Source organism: Talpa occidentalis, unplaced genomic scaffold (assembly GCF_014898055.3).
Source record: "Talpa occidentalis isolate TD23 unplaced genomic scaffold, MPIMG_talOcc4v2.1 talOcc4.12, whole genome shotgun sequence".
Taxonomy (NCBI): Eukaryota; Metazoa; Chordata; class Mammalia; order Eulipotyphla; family Talpidae; genus Talpa; species Talpa occidentalis.
Genome location: NW_023601212.1, coordinates 10,504,104 through 10,521,235, shown reverse-complemented (window position 1 = coordinate 10,521,235; position 17,132 = coordinate 10,504,104). Strand labels below are relative to the sequence as shown.

Below are 17,132 nucleotides of genomic sequence, written 5' to 3'. Positions count from 1 at the left end.
TGATGGTGATGGTTGCACAACAATGTAAATGTATCCATTGCCACTGAACTCTACACTTAAAATGATCACAATGGTAAATTTCATGTGACATTGATTTCACCATAATTTAAAAATCAATATAATGTACAGATTTCTGGCACCACCAGTAATTATGACTCAGTAGGTCTGAAAGGGCTGAGGAATTTGTATTTTTAACAAGTAACCCACTTGATTCTGATCTTCAGATAATCCTTTGAGAAATGCTCATATATAAAGAAGATAAAATACAAAGATGTAGTGAGAAATGTACAAATTTTCAAAAATGCCAGAATACAACTTTCTTCAGTGAAGAGGAGAAATTAAAAATTGGCTCATGGGGAAGAGCCACAGTCCTGAGGCTACAGAAATGTCCCTAGGTTTAGTCTAAGAGAAGGCATTTGTCATATGGGACCTTGTTTGATGCAACTGTGGGTGTAGGCATAAAAGATTAGTGAAGGGGAGGGATCCCTCCTATGTATAACTCACCATGTGAGGAAAGTGGGTAATTGCTTGGTATTTAAGTAATTATACATGCAAATTACCTGGGCATATATATATGGGACAAGCAAAACAAAGACAATTGATAGCACATTCTAGAGCCACCATGCCTGTCACTTCATCATTTGCAGCTGCCCAGATGTAAGTACCAGCAATGATATGGTTTCCAATTGTTTGATGTGCTGATGGTCAGATATTGAAGCAAAAATGTTTTAATTGGAGGGTATTATTTTGTATATTGAATGAGGAAAAAGACAATGGAGTCTCTTCCAGTTGACTCCATATTCTCCCTACACTAAAAACCTTCCAACATTGAATAAATATAGGCCTAAATAAGTTTGAAAAATAATTATCATTCTCAATATTGATAGAGTATTTCCAGGATGACATTTTAGAATTCTTCCTTCTACCTTTTAGTTTTAAAAGCTCTTGAAAGCATGTCAGTGACAGACATGATAAAGAGAACAAATAGTAAGGAAATTCTTTCTTTTTCTAAAATCATATATTAGCTAGTGATATTTTCATTAGTGATGTCTTATATTTGTATCTATTGTCTGGAACAGCTGGGGTGCTCAGATTCATATTTCAAAGATTTTTCAGAAAACCTGTCTTTAAACCTCCCAGTCTCTTAATGCCTCGAACTCTTAGAAGATCACAATAAGAATCCCATCATTAAGATGTTTGCAGTCTGTGAGGGTAAATGGAAATCTTCTCAATGGTTTATGAAATTTTAAAATTGATGAGTGATATGAAAAAAAAATTGAACCTGGACCTGTGCATATGGGTTTAATAAAAAAAAAAAAATGAAGACACAGAGTTTACCCTCTAGCCTGGGGAGAGAGATACAAACAAAAAAAGCAGTAAACGATTAATTCTAGGTGCTCTGATAAAGATCTGTATGGATAGTGTGACTTGAGGGAGGTGTCATCAGGCAGGGGTGAATCATGCAGGGAGGGGTTGGGAAGGGCTTCATAGCAAATGAGTCTCCAGCTGAGTCTCTCCTGTGAAACTCTGTCTTTAAAATTCTTAAAAATCAAGGAGTTTACAAACTCATTATAGAGTCCAAACTGAAAAAATCTGAAGAAAACAAATGGCGAATAATTTGTTAATAAACTCTGTAGGACTGATTTATAGACGCAATAAGCTCTTGGAAAAGTAGGCTGGTGGGCTGGAGCACGTGTGTGAGGCTTTATGGTCTCACTCATAGCAGGAATCTAGAAAACTTAAATAAGGGACCAGGAAAATGAATAACTATAAGAAAGTGAAAATCAAAATCAACAAAAAACTATGAACCAGAGACACTTTTAGGGGGGCGGGGGCGGGAGGGGAGGGATTGGGGTCAGAATGGGGGGGCTGCAATTGTATGGGGAATATAAAAATAAAATTTATTATTTAAAAAAAAATAAAATAAAATAAAATATATAAAAATAAATAAATAAATAAAGGAAGCAAAGTTAAGCCAGGTCTCAGGTTTGGCTGAACAGATAAGTAAAGGGACGGGGGACCCCCTGGCAGGGAAGGAGTCTGAGCAAAGACAGGGACCCTGAGGTGACCAACAAGTGGGGCTGAGAATACCCTCAGGGACTGGGTGTGTGTGTGGGTATAACAGGTTGAGGTCTGGGCCTTCCCTGGTGGCTCAGCGGTTGAGCGAGGGGCTGCAAGGCTGCCTGCAGAGGCTGCAGCGCCAGTTCGTTCCCCGGCTGCCAGCGAGGGTTGCACAAAAACAAAAGAAAACAAAACAAAACAAAACAAAAAAAAAACCAGGTTCAGGTCAGGGAGAGGCTTTGGAGGCAGGCGTGTGAAGATTGGTGTAGAAGGTGACGTAAAATCCCACTTCTGATCAGGGAAGTCGTAAGCTGCGAACAGTGTTTCAGGAAAACTAAGCTAGTTTCTATTTTTGAAAGATGCACTAAAAATTTTAGAGTGGAGGCTAGGAAACCAACAGAGAGGCTGCCGCCTTCACCCAAGAGGGGGTGTTTCAGACCTGCCAAGGGGAAGCAGCCCAGAACTAGGTGGAAGCAGCCATCAGTCACTGCCTCTGAATGAATGAATTAGTACGTTTGCACTTTTCTTTATCCATCTCAAAATGGTTCCTCTTCATCTTTGTCCACCATACGGTGACCAGGGCAGCAGCTTTATCTGTGCTGGTCCATCAGAGAAATTTGAGTAGTTTTTCAAAGGACACTGAGTTAGCAGTGTATGGTGAATGTCCCAGAACTTAGGTTCTTTGAATCCAAAACAATATAGGACAGGAATTCTCAGCTTTGGCACCATTGACATTTCAGACCAGATGGTTCTTTGTTGTGTAAGGCTGACCTGGACCTTGCGGCATCTCAGCAGCATCCCTGGTCTCTGCAGTAGATACCAGGGGCAGCCCCTCCCCTGATGTGACAATGAAGAATGTTTCCAGACTTTGCCAAATATCCCTGGGGATGTCAAAACCAGCCTTGGTGAGAACCACTGCTCTAAAAGACCACACTAAATTTATAAGAAAAACCTCCCCGGTGGTGCAGGGGGTTGGGACGCAACCTATGGAGATTCTGCACCCTCTGCAGCACGAGTTCGATTCCTGGCCAGGGAGGTGACCCACATGGCACAGCAGACCTCTCCTGACTCGCCTGCTGCTCCCTTCAGCAGTGTATTTCAGTCAGTCTGCCTGTTCGGTTCCCCGCTCTGTCTCTGGTGAGTCCTCTCACCCCTACCCCCATACCTCTGGCCTGTACCCCAGTTCTTGTATGTGTAAATAAATAAATAAATCTTAAAAAAAAGAAAAAGAAAAACACGTCGTTCGACACTCCCTCTAGGCAGATATTTCCTATTACTCTTGCTTTCGGCTCAGATCCTGAGTCTTCACAGGATGGGAAGAGCCCAAACAACAGGGTCTCTACGTTTATAACCAATGCTTTCTTTTTTTTTGAGAAAGAGGAGTTTATTGCAAGTCAGTTGACAAGAAGACAGGCAATAAACTGAAAGCTGTCTCCCTGATAATGAAAGGAAATGAGCTTATATACATTTGGGGGGGACCAGCTGAGAACAAAAGAGTTAAATTTTATTGATTGACACTCAGGGTAAGATCAAAGAACTATGGACTTGACTGAATTTCATTGCTAGTTACGGGACAGTTAATTTTTGGAGAAATATGAAGAGATTTTTCTTCGCTTAACAAAAGCTTTGAATTTCTGTTGGCGGGCCCCTTACCCCTGAGTAGCTCCCCACACCACCCCTGCATTTGCAGTCTCCTGGCTCTGGCAGCTTTGAAGCTCAGGTAAGGTTAGTTAGTTGCTCTTGCTTTGCTCTGGCTGGGTCATTGCAGATAAGATCCAGGCTCTGTTGTCAGACTGATTTATTAGAAAAGATACAAGCCAAGAGCCAGAGGGAGGCGGTGCAGAGGGCAAGGTGTGGGGAAAGGCAAGGCGCTTCCATGACCTCTCCAACCATGCCATTCTCCCCAAATCTCCATGTGCTCACTAACCTAGAGCTCCCGGTGCATCTGGGAAAGAATGGCTAACGTTCATTGGCAGTGAAAAACTCTCTACCTTGAAGCACCCTTCCAAGTTGCTTCACCCACAGATTCCACTTCCATCCAGAACTTTGGGGGATGATTAGTTCAAAACTCATGTCCCAGATTTTTTTCCTTCCCACCTGAGACCCCCCTGAACTTTTTTTAAAGAAGATTTATTTATGCATACAAGAGCTGGGGTGTAGGCCAGATGTGTGGGGGGTGAGAGGATTCACCAGAGACAGAGTGGGGAGCAGAACATGTGGGCCTACTGAAATACACTGCTGAGGGGAGCAGCGGGTGGGATAGGAGAGGTCTGCTACACCATGTGGGTCAGCTCCCAGGCCAAGGATCAAAATCATGCTGCAGTGGCTGGAGATAGCTTGATAGTGCTGAGACTTAACCCCTTGCACCACCAGGAAGGCCCCCAGTCCCGAATTTTTGATCTGTCTTTTGGGGAAGATCTCGTCTACCGACCTCTTCTTTAATCCTAATACCTTTCAACTCAGTCCCATCCAACAAAAATTCATGCAGCTGAGCCTTATTTATTGAAATATTTACTACATGACCTCTAAAACCCTTACTAACACTACCAAAATATCCTAAGAACTGAGTTTGTCCTCATGACCCAAATCTCCTCCTTAGCCAGAGGCTACTTCTTCTGTTTCTTTTTCACCTTTGACTCTGAGGTCTTAGAACTCTCGGAGACTGGCATCCTCCTTGGCATCCACACCCGCTTCTATTACACTGTCTGGCCACCTTCTTCAGGACCCTCTTTTAAAGTTGTTTCTTCATTCCTCTTCCAGGCCCATCTCACCATCTATAAATTTTCACTCGCTTACAGACAAGGGATTGGGGTCCTGATCTCAGTGGGAATATCTTCTCTCTGAGTTCTAATTTGCAATATTAATATTCAGAAAATACCAAAAACTTGAGTAGGGTAATGAGGAAAGGATGCACTGAAAAGAAACAGTTTTCTCTATCCAGTGAACATTCAATCTTTTCCCCCCATCAAAATAAATGTAATAAGACACTTACCTCCCAAAATTAGTCTGAAATAGATCAGCCATCATCAGAACCAGAACATCTTTTCTGCCCTGGATCACTAGATACATCTCAAACGAATACAGTTGACCCTTAAACGATGCAGGGCTAAGGGCACCTATGCTGCTATTCAAAAATCCCCTTAAAACTTGTGATTTCCCCCAAACTTAACTACTAATGTTGTTGACTTTGGAAGCTTTACTATGACATAAACAGTTGATTAACACATATTTTCTATATTATATACTGTATTGTTACAATAAAGTAAGCTAGAGAAAAGAATATATTATTAAGAAAATCACAAGGAAGAGAAAATCCATTTAGAGTACTGTGCTATATTTATCCATGATGTAAGCCAGTGTCTGTTTTCAAGAAAATCTGCTTCGAAATGGACCTGCACAGTTCAAACCCATGCTGTTCAAGGATCCATTGTATTTATTTATTTATGGATAATAGCCTCAATGTTTTTCCAGAATCCCAATCATCTTTTCCCTTAAATCGCTGATATCTGTACTTCTCCTACAAACATACTTTCTTTCCCTTAAGTCAATCCAGAAGGAAGCCCAGCTCCTGTGGTCATTATGTGTTATTAGGAATGGCTCTCCCCTCCCACAGGTGGAGATCGTATTTGTTCCAGTATTCAGAGTCAGGTGGAGCAAAACAAGCTATAAATCAGAGTGGAGTGACTGTGCCTGGCAAGTGTGTTTATAGCTCCTTTGGTGCCGTCCTGCTGGATTCAACTTTAGCTTCACATTTAAAGAAGATGGGGGTGATAATGATGATAAGTTTGGTACACTGGGTTCCTATTTTGGCTATTCTCTAGAATACCGGGGCAAAAATGGGGAAGTTTATAATTTTATCAACATGGACAAAAACAATGAAATAAAATTATGAAACATTTTTATTGAGGTGCAATCGACAAACCATAGAATGAACCACTTCAGAGCGAACAATTTAGTGGCAATTGGTACACACAATGTTATACAACTACCACCTGTAGTTCCAAAATATTTCTGCACCCCTAGAAGAAAACATATCCATTGAAATATGTTCTGGGGATTATGCATAACTTTCACAGGATTCACAGTGGGTGTTAAGTTTCTATTTTCTGCTCCCACCCTACTGATCCCTTCTAGCCCACTCTGTGTAAAAGACAGTTTTAGGGATGCAGAAATTGAATGATGATAGTGAGTTACTTGGAAGAAAATATTTCTAACCCAGGTAACCTTTCTGGAAGATTGCTGGGTGACACAAATCTATATAAACCACATTCGTCAAAGAGAGAAGTGTAGGGTATGGGGTGTTGGCTTAAATAAATCAAGGCAAACAAAAGTAAGTGAATTTTTTTTTTTAAAGAATCAAGATTGAGGAGTCGAGCCTAGGAACAGCCTTCAGATAGCTCTGGGGAAGCTGCCTGAATTCTGAACTTCTCAATGAGGATGATAAACAGTTTGCAAGGAGGTTACATGAAACGTTTCAAGGATTTCTGCAAAGAGAACTGGGGTAGGGTTCTGGTTAATATATCTATTAGATGTTATCTCTGCTTTGAGGAAAACAGACAAGGTTGTTAAAATTTACCCTATTTATATGGGGACTACACCTAAGAGGAGAAAGCAAACTGTACAAAAATGAATAATGATGTAAAAAATATATATAGAAATAAAAAAAGAAGAAATAAAATATACTTGAGAAGCAAAAAAAAAAAAAATCTTCCATAATCCTAAATAAGAATTAAAAAAATCTTTTAAAATGCAAAAAAAATTATCCTATTTAGAGGCTTGGGAGTTATAGCAACCTCACAAATCTCAGAATGCACATTCTTGAAGCTACTAATTCATCCGTAGGCAGCAGCTTCCAAATGCTGTGTTTCTTTTACAGACAGCACTTTTTTCGGGTGTATGCTCCTCACAGGACCAGAGCAGCTGCACCCTGGCACTTGACTTGTTCCCTTTAGTTAGGATCAATGAGAGGGGACCCCATAAAATTTCTAGCTTTGGTTAACAGGGAGTAAATATCAGCTTGAAGTGACCAAGGTAAATTAAACAAACACGAGAAACCAGACCAGAGAGGTGAAGAAAAGCCTCAGAACAGTGCTAGCACATGCCAGGAGCTCAATAAATATTTGTTGAATGATGAATGAACAAAATAACCCTAAATGAATTCATGAATAACCCAATGATGGCTAGATGGATGGATGCAGGCGTGCAAGCTGTGGAATGGACTAGTGTTTCAAGTGAACAATTTGATAAAACACCAGGGAAGCACATTTATTAGTTTCTGTGTTACTGTCATTGGACCAGCCTTAAAAACAAATAGGTAAGAAATTTAACACACCTACTGTTTTCAAATAGTTACACTTTAGGCAAAAAGATGAAAGTTTCTATAGTTTTATTGCTTATCATGTTTATATTGGAAATCATGAAAACCCTTACACGGAGAGAAAATAGCTTTGAGGAAAAAGTATTTATTGAATTCAATACCTAAGGTTTTACAAAAGGGCTGGAGGTAGATGGCATCTGTTTTTACACAAATCTTTGTTTACAAGCTTGGATTAAGCCTCCTGTGGTCACATGACCATTTCTGAGTCAGTCTTGGGAATACTATTGCTACTTTGTATTTTTTACATGTTCAATACATTTTCCCCCTATGACTATCAGTTGAAGTATACTATTGATGTTTAAAAACTGTCTTGACCAGAACATCTATTAAGCCTAATAGATGCCATCACGTGATTATTGGTATTCCAACAGAGTTAATTAAAGCACTGGCATATTTTCATCTACACAGTAATTAATTTAATAGGATTTAGCAAGACCTAGAAGTTACTGTATTCCAAGACAGTATTCATTTTGGCCCAATTATGTGCATTACATTCTAACTCGGGGACAGCAGCATCTGTGGCATATTTTTATCTTCAGCAGGATTCTGTTGACTGCAGTAAGCCCTTCTATTGCAGACAATCCTTGCGGGTGCACAGGCTTAGCCAGAGGATGCTTCTCCGCGCATAGCAACAACTTTCTGTGTGCTTTCTGCTGCTCATATTTAGAAGCTTATGTATTATTATCTTCTTTGAAGCCTTTGATAACACTGAGCTCATCATCCAACTTGTTACTTGACAATTAGTTTTGTTTATTTAGTTGTCTCCATCCACTTAGGCTGCTATAACCAAAAACCATAGACGAGGGGGCTTTAGTGGCACAAGTTAATTTTCTTAATTTCTGGAGGCTGGAAGGTCTAAGACAAAGATGCGAGCAGCTTTGGAGTCTGGTGAAACCCTCTTCCCGGTTCATAGATCTTCTCAAAGTGACCTCACAAGGAGGAAAGGCCTCGGGGGGTGCTCTGTGTTCACCTTATAAGGCCACTGACCCCATTCCTCAGGACTCCACCCTTATGACCTAATCACCTTCCAAAGACTGCACTTTTTAATGCCATCACATTGGGAAGTAGGTCTCAACTTATGAATTTGGTCAGAGGGGACAGAAACATTCAGTCTATAGCAAAACACACTTCTCGTCATATGGGACATCAGACACAACCAGGGGAAACAACAGTAGCCATATGACCAAGGTGAGGCCTCAAATCCTGAAATCCGTGTGGTTTGGATATTATTTGAAGCATGCCCCATATATTGGAACAAATGGCTTGGAAAGGTAACCAAAGATGAAAAGTCCTGAGAATACATCCAAATTAAGCTTTGGAGGTTACTTTAGGGACACTGATGACTTAGATCTCCTTCAAGTCTTTCAAGTAGACATTAGCTCGGTCCTGGCAATAAATTTAGAAACAAGAAATGAAGTGATAAAACTCTAGTTACTAGAAATGTTCCTGCTTAAATCACAATGCAAGCTTTAAAGATCTACAGCCCTGGTACTGTGCTAGTCACACTAAGTAGTTAACAATTTTATCTAGTGAAAACCCAGGTTTTTAATCAAGAATCCAAATAGAGTTGTAAACTCTCTTTAAAATGTACAGTGGAAGAGAAACTTCCAGTTTAGTCTAAGGCACCTTTTGATTTGCTCTAAGTGGTATGTTATTCATCGTGGTGGTTCACTTAATTAGAGGTTGCAAAGAGGCTGTTGTTGCCCCAGTGGATGGGGGAAGAAAAACTCATTTCATTCTGAAAGGACACAAATTTCAAGGCTGGACGCAAAAAAGCCCAGACTTGTATTAGAAGTTTCCTTCATTCTTTCCATCCTGTTTTTCCCACCTCTCTGTGCAAAGTAGGACAGATCTCCCCTCTGTCATACTTTTCAAGTTCCTGGGCATAAGGTTGGGGTCTGATGATTGTGTGGGAGCTCTGGAACTTGGTGGATGGGGAGTAAAGCTTGTGCATATGTTGAAGTATGAAGATGGGGTATGAGGCATGAGCCACCTTGACTGTAAGGTTATGCAAAGGAACAGTAAAGCAATACAATTTGATTTTTTAAAAGTTGCCCAGACAGGGAACTTCTGGACTCAACCTATCGTTCCAGTTTACCGTGTACCAAGCCCTTCACATTTCATTCCACAGCCTGATGTTTGCGCCCTTCAAATGTCCCTGCCCTTAGAATAAGGTATGACTTCCCTTTCCTTGGTCTAACTGCCTTAAGTATTGGGCCCAAGGCTACTTCTCTAACCTCTTCCTACCCCACCCCACCCCCACTATTTACAGAGCTCCCCAGATGTCAGCCCAGAGCACACCAACTTCTCTCGCCTGCAAAGCCTGGCGCTTGCTTCTGCTTGCACAGCCCTTGCCACGGCTCCTCCCAAGGCTGGTTCCTAGTCAGGCTCCTGAGTTCCACTTCTGTGTCCCCCAGGGTGGCCTTGCTACCCACACCTTGGGACTAGTCCACCCCAAGATGGTGCTCTATCCTATCACCTGTTACCTTTCTCCAGAGCACTGGTAAATCTGTTGTTTGATTATGTATGCAGGGCCTGTCCCTTCCCTCAAGAATGCAAACCACATGAGGACAGAGACCTTGTCTGTCTGTATTTTGTCTCCATCACCTGCCACGGGCCTGCCACTGAACCCTTCACCACTATGTACTAACAGTGGGGGTTATTTCTTGCATCAAGATGACGTGGGTGGAAAGGATTTTGCAAGTAGCACATAAGCATATTTTTAACCCACATTATGTGCAAAGGTAAGTCTCTGGGATGACAATTCACAGTTCTTCCCTTGTCTGGCATTTTATCCTTCAGGTTTCCACCCAAAGAGAACCTCACCTGAGCCTTCCCTGTTCTCTCCCAGCCTGGACACCACTTCCCTCTCCACCCTCCACCCTGTTATTTTGGCTTCCTTGTCACATTTCAAATTTATGTTGATTTGTTTTCTTTATTTACCCCTTCTGCCCATTAGACTGTAATGTTCTTGAAGAAAGGAACAACTATGTCCTTGCTTAAAATATTTCCCTACACTTACTAGACAGGCCATGGGTATTGAATAAATTCAGATGCTGTCCACAAGCATGCACACACACATACACACACGTGTATGTGTATACATAGCCTCTTTAGTTCTAATCATTTCTTAGTGACTTTCTTTGAGATTTTTTTTCTAAATAGACAAACACCTGTAGTCAATTCTTCTCTAAAAGTTACGCTTATTATTTTTCCTTTATTGCAGCAACTAGAAGGATCAGAACAATCTTAGGTTGTACAGGTAACAGCAGGTAGCTCTGGTTTGTTTTTACTTAATTGACTCACCATTAATTATAATTTTGGTTTTGTCTGGGACAGATATTCCTTATCACACCAGGGAAACATCCCTCTAATCCTGAGTTAGGGTTGTAAATTCAGTTTGTTCATTTATTTCTAGCAAGAGGCTGTCTTGAATTTTGTTGAGGAACTTTTAATTATATAGTAGTTTCCCTTTGAACTTGCAGTAAGGTAAATTATGTTAATATTAAAATAGTCTTGTGCTTCTTAAATAAACTCTACTTAGTCTTTTAATATACTTCTATCAGACATCTACTGGCATTTTTCTTAGGATTTTTTCCTGCATCTGAATCATAAGGGAAATCACAGGGTGTTTTTGGTTTAAGTGTTTATTGGCCTGATCATTCTTGGGTTATCTTCAGGGTAGCAATAGATTCCCAAAGGTGCCCTGGGAAATGTTTTACCTTTTCTGAGTTTGGAACATATTTTTGTATCTTTGCACAAACCTCAAAGTCTACTATTTGTCTCCTCCATCCCTCAGAAGGTATGAGAACCCTGATAGCCCCTCATAGGAGGAGGGGGGTGAGGCAGAATTGAATGTTTAGGACTAAAATGAATAATGAGTGTGTGTTTGTTAGTTCCTTGATTGAGTCAGTTTGTTGTTGTTATTTTTAGTGTATATCAGGTACATTTTGAGCTCAAGACCTCACATGGGTTGAATGCTGACAAGAAAGGAGGCTTTGGTTTCAGAACCGTATTTATGCCACCTGTCAACGTCAGGGCTCAGAGACTTGTCCAAACTCTTGCAGAGGTTTGCACAATGCTTTTGTGACTTTAAGGGCCATGAAACTTCATTATCCTGGGGAGCTCTCTGCTCCCACATAAAGGGACAATATAAAGGATAGTTAATACAGTGCCATACATTGTATATATGAAAAGGGGACTATATAGAGATACAAGTAACAGTATAAAAATAAGTGTCTATATTATAGATAATTGCTACTTTCTCCCCTCTTTTCATATTCGTACTTTTTAATTAAGATTTAATTGATATATAACATTATTTTAGTTTCAGGTATACAACATTATGTTTCAATATTGGTCTGTACAGTAAATCCTCACTTAACACTGTTGACAGTTTCTTGAAACCGTGACTGTAAACAAGACAACATCTTACAAAAGAAGGTTATCAAATAGCATTGTTTTTAAAGATGGGCTGGGATTTCTTCCCTCTCACCAACATTATAACAAAGCAATGGTGAATGAAATGAAGCTCTTTGAGGACCTGTTGTATTGCAAAAGAATCACCAAAATAGGTCTAGTTAGCATCTATTAGCTTACACAATCATAAACTTTTTTCTTATGATGTAGTCTTACATTTTTATATAATAAACGAAGGGGACAGACATGCCTTCACTTTCCTCTGAAGGGACCTTCATGTTGGAGTAAATTCCCAGCCTCTCTGCCCAGTCCTGACTCCTCAGGCTAGGTGGAGGAGCAAGTTCTCTAATTGGAGGATATAAGAAAATGAAAATCCTGACCGATGATTTCTGACTAGGTGGGACCAATCCATTAGAAAACCTGAAGTTCCTGGAGGGCAATCTCCCTGCCACCTTCCTATCCAGGAATGTCCACCTCCACCTGTGCTTAAATATGCCAGCCCAAACCCTGGATTGAATAAGATGGCCAGAGGAAAGCAGTAGTCAGAGAAGAAACTGAATTCAGACCCTTGAATGATCAACCCCATCAGAGGTTGGCCCCAAGGCAGGCTTCTGCTCCTGGGCATGGCACAATGGGGAGGGGGCTGTGATTGAGAAATATTTATTCTGAGAAAGTTTCAAGGCATTAAGGGTTGCCCTGGAAACTATACAAGTGCTTTACTCTGGTCTAGACTACTATGGAGAGTACTAGTGAGTCCATCTGACTACAGAACCTACCTATGGTTCCATTAATTTACCACTAGAAGATTGAGATTTTGACTTTTATTTGTTTGACTTCTTTTTTTCTATTTTTCAGTTTTCCCCAAGTGCCAGTAAATAGGTCCTGAAAGAAAAGGTTACTTTTAAAGTTGTAAGCTGCTCTGTATGCAAATAATTTTATTAATAGGGTACCATTTATTGAGCATCAACCTTCTTTTTTCCTTTATGTGTATCATCTCAGTGAACTTTTATAATAACCTTAGAAGGTTTGTTCTGTTATCCTTGTTTTAGTAGAAAAATAAACACAAACAAAAAATTGAATTTTCAGAAAGTTTGAACTGCAGTTCTTCATGGAATCTTTATTCTGTTATTGGGGATTTGAGCCTGAGGGTGGAGGGGCAGTTGTTCACTGAGCAGTTAGAATTAGTGAACACTGACATGAACAACCGTGAGAACTCCTGGACAAACTACCTTCTCAATGCTTTGCATCTCTTGTTTACTAATCAGTGCTTATTACCAGCATCTTACCACCAATGTTTTTGCTTGTTCAACTGAAACCTGTCACCCAAACCCACCCCATAACCTACTGTTGAAAGAGAAGATAGCTCTGTGAAAAATCCATCTCCATTCTATAGATGGCTCTCAGTGGCCTGCTGGGGGGCAGAGGTGACTTAAGGTTACCAAAATCCAAACAAAGCAAGCAACGTGATGAACATTTCTCTTAGCTGAGTAAACTATCAGGGAAGAAAAAAGTGAAGCCTCTTGCTGGGTATTTGACCCAAAGACTGGAGAAATCAGGAGACTGGGATATTTTTAAAGAGTATTGCTATCAACCCATCTGTTACTATTAAAAACCGAAATGATGAGTATCTCTTTAGTTGAGAGGCTGGTCTGGATGTTGCCTGGGCTACCACGCACTAAATTTGAAAATGGATTCTCAAATGAGCCCAGAAAGCAAGACTTCCAGAATTATTTTTGCTTTAAAGCATTAAATTTACAGTCTTATATAGTTTCCAGGGCAACCCTTAATGTCTTGCAAATTTCTCAGTATAAATATTTCTCAATCACACACCCCCCTCCACATTGTACCACACCCCAGGGCAGAAGCCTGCCTTGGGACCAACCTCTGGTGGGCTTGGTCATTCAAGCTTCTGAACTCAGTTTCTACTCCGTCTGCTGCTTTCCTCTGGCCATCTTATTCAATCTCGGGGTTTGGGCTAGCATATTTAAACAGATTACTTCCAAAACTACTTCTCCATTCCTAGTTCACTAATTTCTAGTCCCACATTTATCACTTTTGCTGAGCACCTTCACATGGATCAATTGCAGGTACCTCTAACTCCTTATGTCTAAAACTGAACTCTTATTTATTTGTTTTCAAATCTTATGATTCTCCTATCATCAAATAATCTATTCTTTCACACATTTATCCTGAAACCCTGCATCATCTTTCTCACTCTTTCGTTATCCTCTGATCTAATGAGTTATCAAGTCCAGGCAATCTGTTGGGAGTGCATCCCTTTTTCTGTGCCCACTCCAGTCTTTCCTCTTCCTCCTGTATCAGCATTCCAACACCGGTGTCCTCACCACCAACCTCCTGCTACTCTTCCCTGTTTACTGCTACCAGAGTCATCTTCCCGAGATTCAGTTTCAACTAAATCATTTGTCATTGGCTTCTCATTGCTTACAACATGAAGTCCAGATTCCTTAGCATAGCATTCATATTCAGACCTCATTACTATTCCAATGCTGTATGACCTAGCTCAAAAAGGTTTCTCAACCTTTGTTGTTACTGTCACCCCTGGGACACCTGCTCAGGATTTTTTCCTTAATCACCCCTCTCAGGAAACTTTGATGTTACAGACATGCAGCGCACCTGTTTATGTGCTGTGTGTATGTCTTCACATGCCAAGAATCAATAGTTGCTCCTTGGGAGCAATATTGGCCCTATTAAAACTGCCTTCTCTCTTGAGTACCCCTAAATATGCCCAGACATCTACTAGCTTCCAAGTTTTTCTCACTTGGGTCACCCATGAGCATGAGAAGGTACTTCTGCTCTTCAGTGCACTGTGCTCCCTGCCTAAAGTGTGCTCACACATTTCACCCCCCAGCCTCCATTTCTTGCTATTGATATCTGACCTTTCCTGTTGCAACCCAAATACCATGTCCTGTCTATTCTTTCCATGCTCTAAGAGAACTTTCTTTCTATCTCTATTATGTTCTTTGTTGTGAAGTCACTTTTCTATTTGTGTTTTCTCCTCCACTGCATTATAAACTTCCTAAAGACAAGAACCATTTCCTTCACCAGGCACAATGGCTTTGCATTGCGGGTACTATGCAAAGTGTATGTTGGTTGAAATCAACTCACTGATTCACCGGGAGCAGAACAAACACTGAACAGAGCCCATGTGAAAAAAAAGTCCCACACATATGCTGAATACATGAACATACTAATAAATGGGGAAAATGAACATCCCAAGTGGACATACTCTTAAACCACCATCATTAACACAGAGGTCATTGAGAAAAGAGTTCTGTGCCTTGTACAACTTTGGTGAACAGAATTGGTTCCTGCTTCATAGAAACAACAGACACCTATGGAAAGTTACTTGAATGGTTACCTGCCCAGACATGTCTTGAATTATGATCACGGTGAGTAGAGGATCCAGAGGCCAAAACATAAATCGCCATTCTGATATCAAAATTTTGTTACAGAAATCTTTAGAGGGCTTATTTGACATACATGGAAGTACATTTTGAATGTCAGTAATCATCACCCTACGTAAGGGACCAAATTAAGGCTCTAAGGCAGGTAAGCTTATCTGACCAAGTAACTTCTTTTGTATTGGAAGTGAAGCCCAAAGGAAACCATACATTCTAGAAAAGGCTTGATAAATTTTAAAATGTATATACCTGAATATATTTAGAAATTTCTATGTTATATCACCTTCTAGGAAAAACAATTTCTGTCGTTTCATTAGATTACATGTTGCCTCAATCTTGGACTTGGGTATTTTAAAGAGGGATTTATATTACTTCTCCGGAATAGTAAAGAATATCGTCAAAATCTTGGAAAACTACAAATAGCTTTTTAACCGTCCTTTGCTCAGGACTGTATTCTGCTAAAACTCCATAGTGCGAGTGTATGACTTTTGTGGGACAATGAAGTGGTGGTGGTGGGGGGCGGTGTCTGGAGGGGGGTGGTTTCTGAGGGATGGGAAGCTTGGAAAAGAATTCATTTCCAAGTACACCCTAAATCCAGCCCTTGGAACTGGCTCAGCCCCCGCCAGGTCTTTCCAACAGGGCAACCCTTCCTCCAGTTCTGAAGATCCTGCACACAATTCTGTCCTGGCCTCTTCACTGCAAAACAGGTTCATCATGACTCTCACCTTTTCACTGCTTCTGCTAGCCGAGCTCAAGTAGCAAAGAGCAACAGCCAAAAGCACTAAATCTATCTCACTTAACAGAGCCTAAACCTCACTTCGGGACCGAGTTATGCAGGATCCTTAGCTTCACGAGCCAGACAGAGGGCGTGGCGGGCAGGGGAGGGGTGTAGGCCGGCCCGCCCCCTTGCAGTGGGATTGGCTCCTGCGCTCCCTATGGCCGCTCGTTTTGCATCTCGGTTGGCTAGGTTGGGAGAAACATGTCATTAAGGTGTTGTCAAAATGAACCTGTGAGTGTTCCCTAGGTGTGTGGGGTTAGACTTCCCAAGGGGCGGACTTACTCTGGCTATGGAATCAAGTTCCTGAAACTAATCACCTGTATCTTGAAAAATGTCGCCGTAACGCGAGGCGCCCAGGAGCGTCCTGTACCCCAACACTGCACAGAAAATGACGAAAGTTCCCCAGGGGTTTGATTTCAGTTTCTTAAATGACGAAGAAGCCCGGAAGATCCTTCGGGTGCTGGAAAGAAACGAGGCGCTCCAGAGGGCAGACAAGACGAGGATCAGGTACCGAGCACGTTCTTTCTTCCCGGGGCGCGCGGCCGTCTGGGCACCTGCGCGGAGATTTTCTCCTGAGGACTTTGGGGCGCCTGGCTGGGGCTTTTCCAGCACACGGCATCCCACACCTGCGACACTTGGGGCCCGCCGGGGGAGAGCGCCCCCACCCTGGCCGAGGCGGGCGCGTCCTTTGGCGCGTTTCTCTCCGAGAGGGGCGCGCGCGGCTGCCCCGCCGGGTCTGGGCGCAAAGGGGCGGCGGCTCGGGGTGCCCGCGGGGTGGGGGGCTGCGGTCGCCGCGGGGCGCCTGCCTGGCTGGTCCGGGGGTATGAGGCGGGGGTGCTGCGCTGGAAGGAAGGCCGGCCCACGCTCACCCACGTGCTCACACCGGCCCCCCCACTTAGCACCCCCTTGCGTCACGCACTCCCCCCTAACCCCCCACCCCCGGCTGTCCTGGTGACATTTCTCCACCCCATGGGTACTGTCAGCGAGGCCCCGGAGAGCCGGCACCTCGCCGGCGGCCTGGGGGTCCCCATCATTAGGACTGGGGGCGCTAGGAACTTCGAAATATGCGACGTGA

The 17,132-nt window shown here is 42.0% G+C and overlaps 1 protein-coding gene across 1 annotated transcript in view; it reads left to right on the top strand.

The window, feature by feature from the left end:
* The first annotated feature begins 16,334 nt into the window (after window positions 1–16,334).
* Window positions 16,335–17,132, top strand: part of EXPH5 (exophilin 5) — a 65,310-nt gene continuing 64,512 nt past the window's right edge. The window contains exon 1 of the mRNA XM_037505224.2: window positions 16,335–16,564. Coding sequence (XP_037361121.1) covers window positions 16,446–16,564 — 119 coding nt within the window. The 5' untranslated portion in view covers window positions 16,335–16,445. The remainder of the gene's footprint in view (window positions 16,565–17,132) is intronic.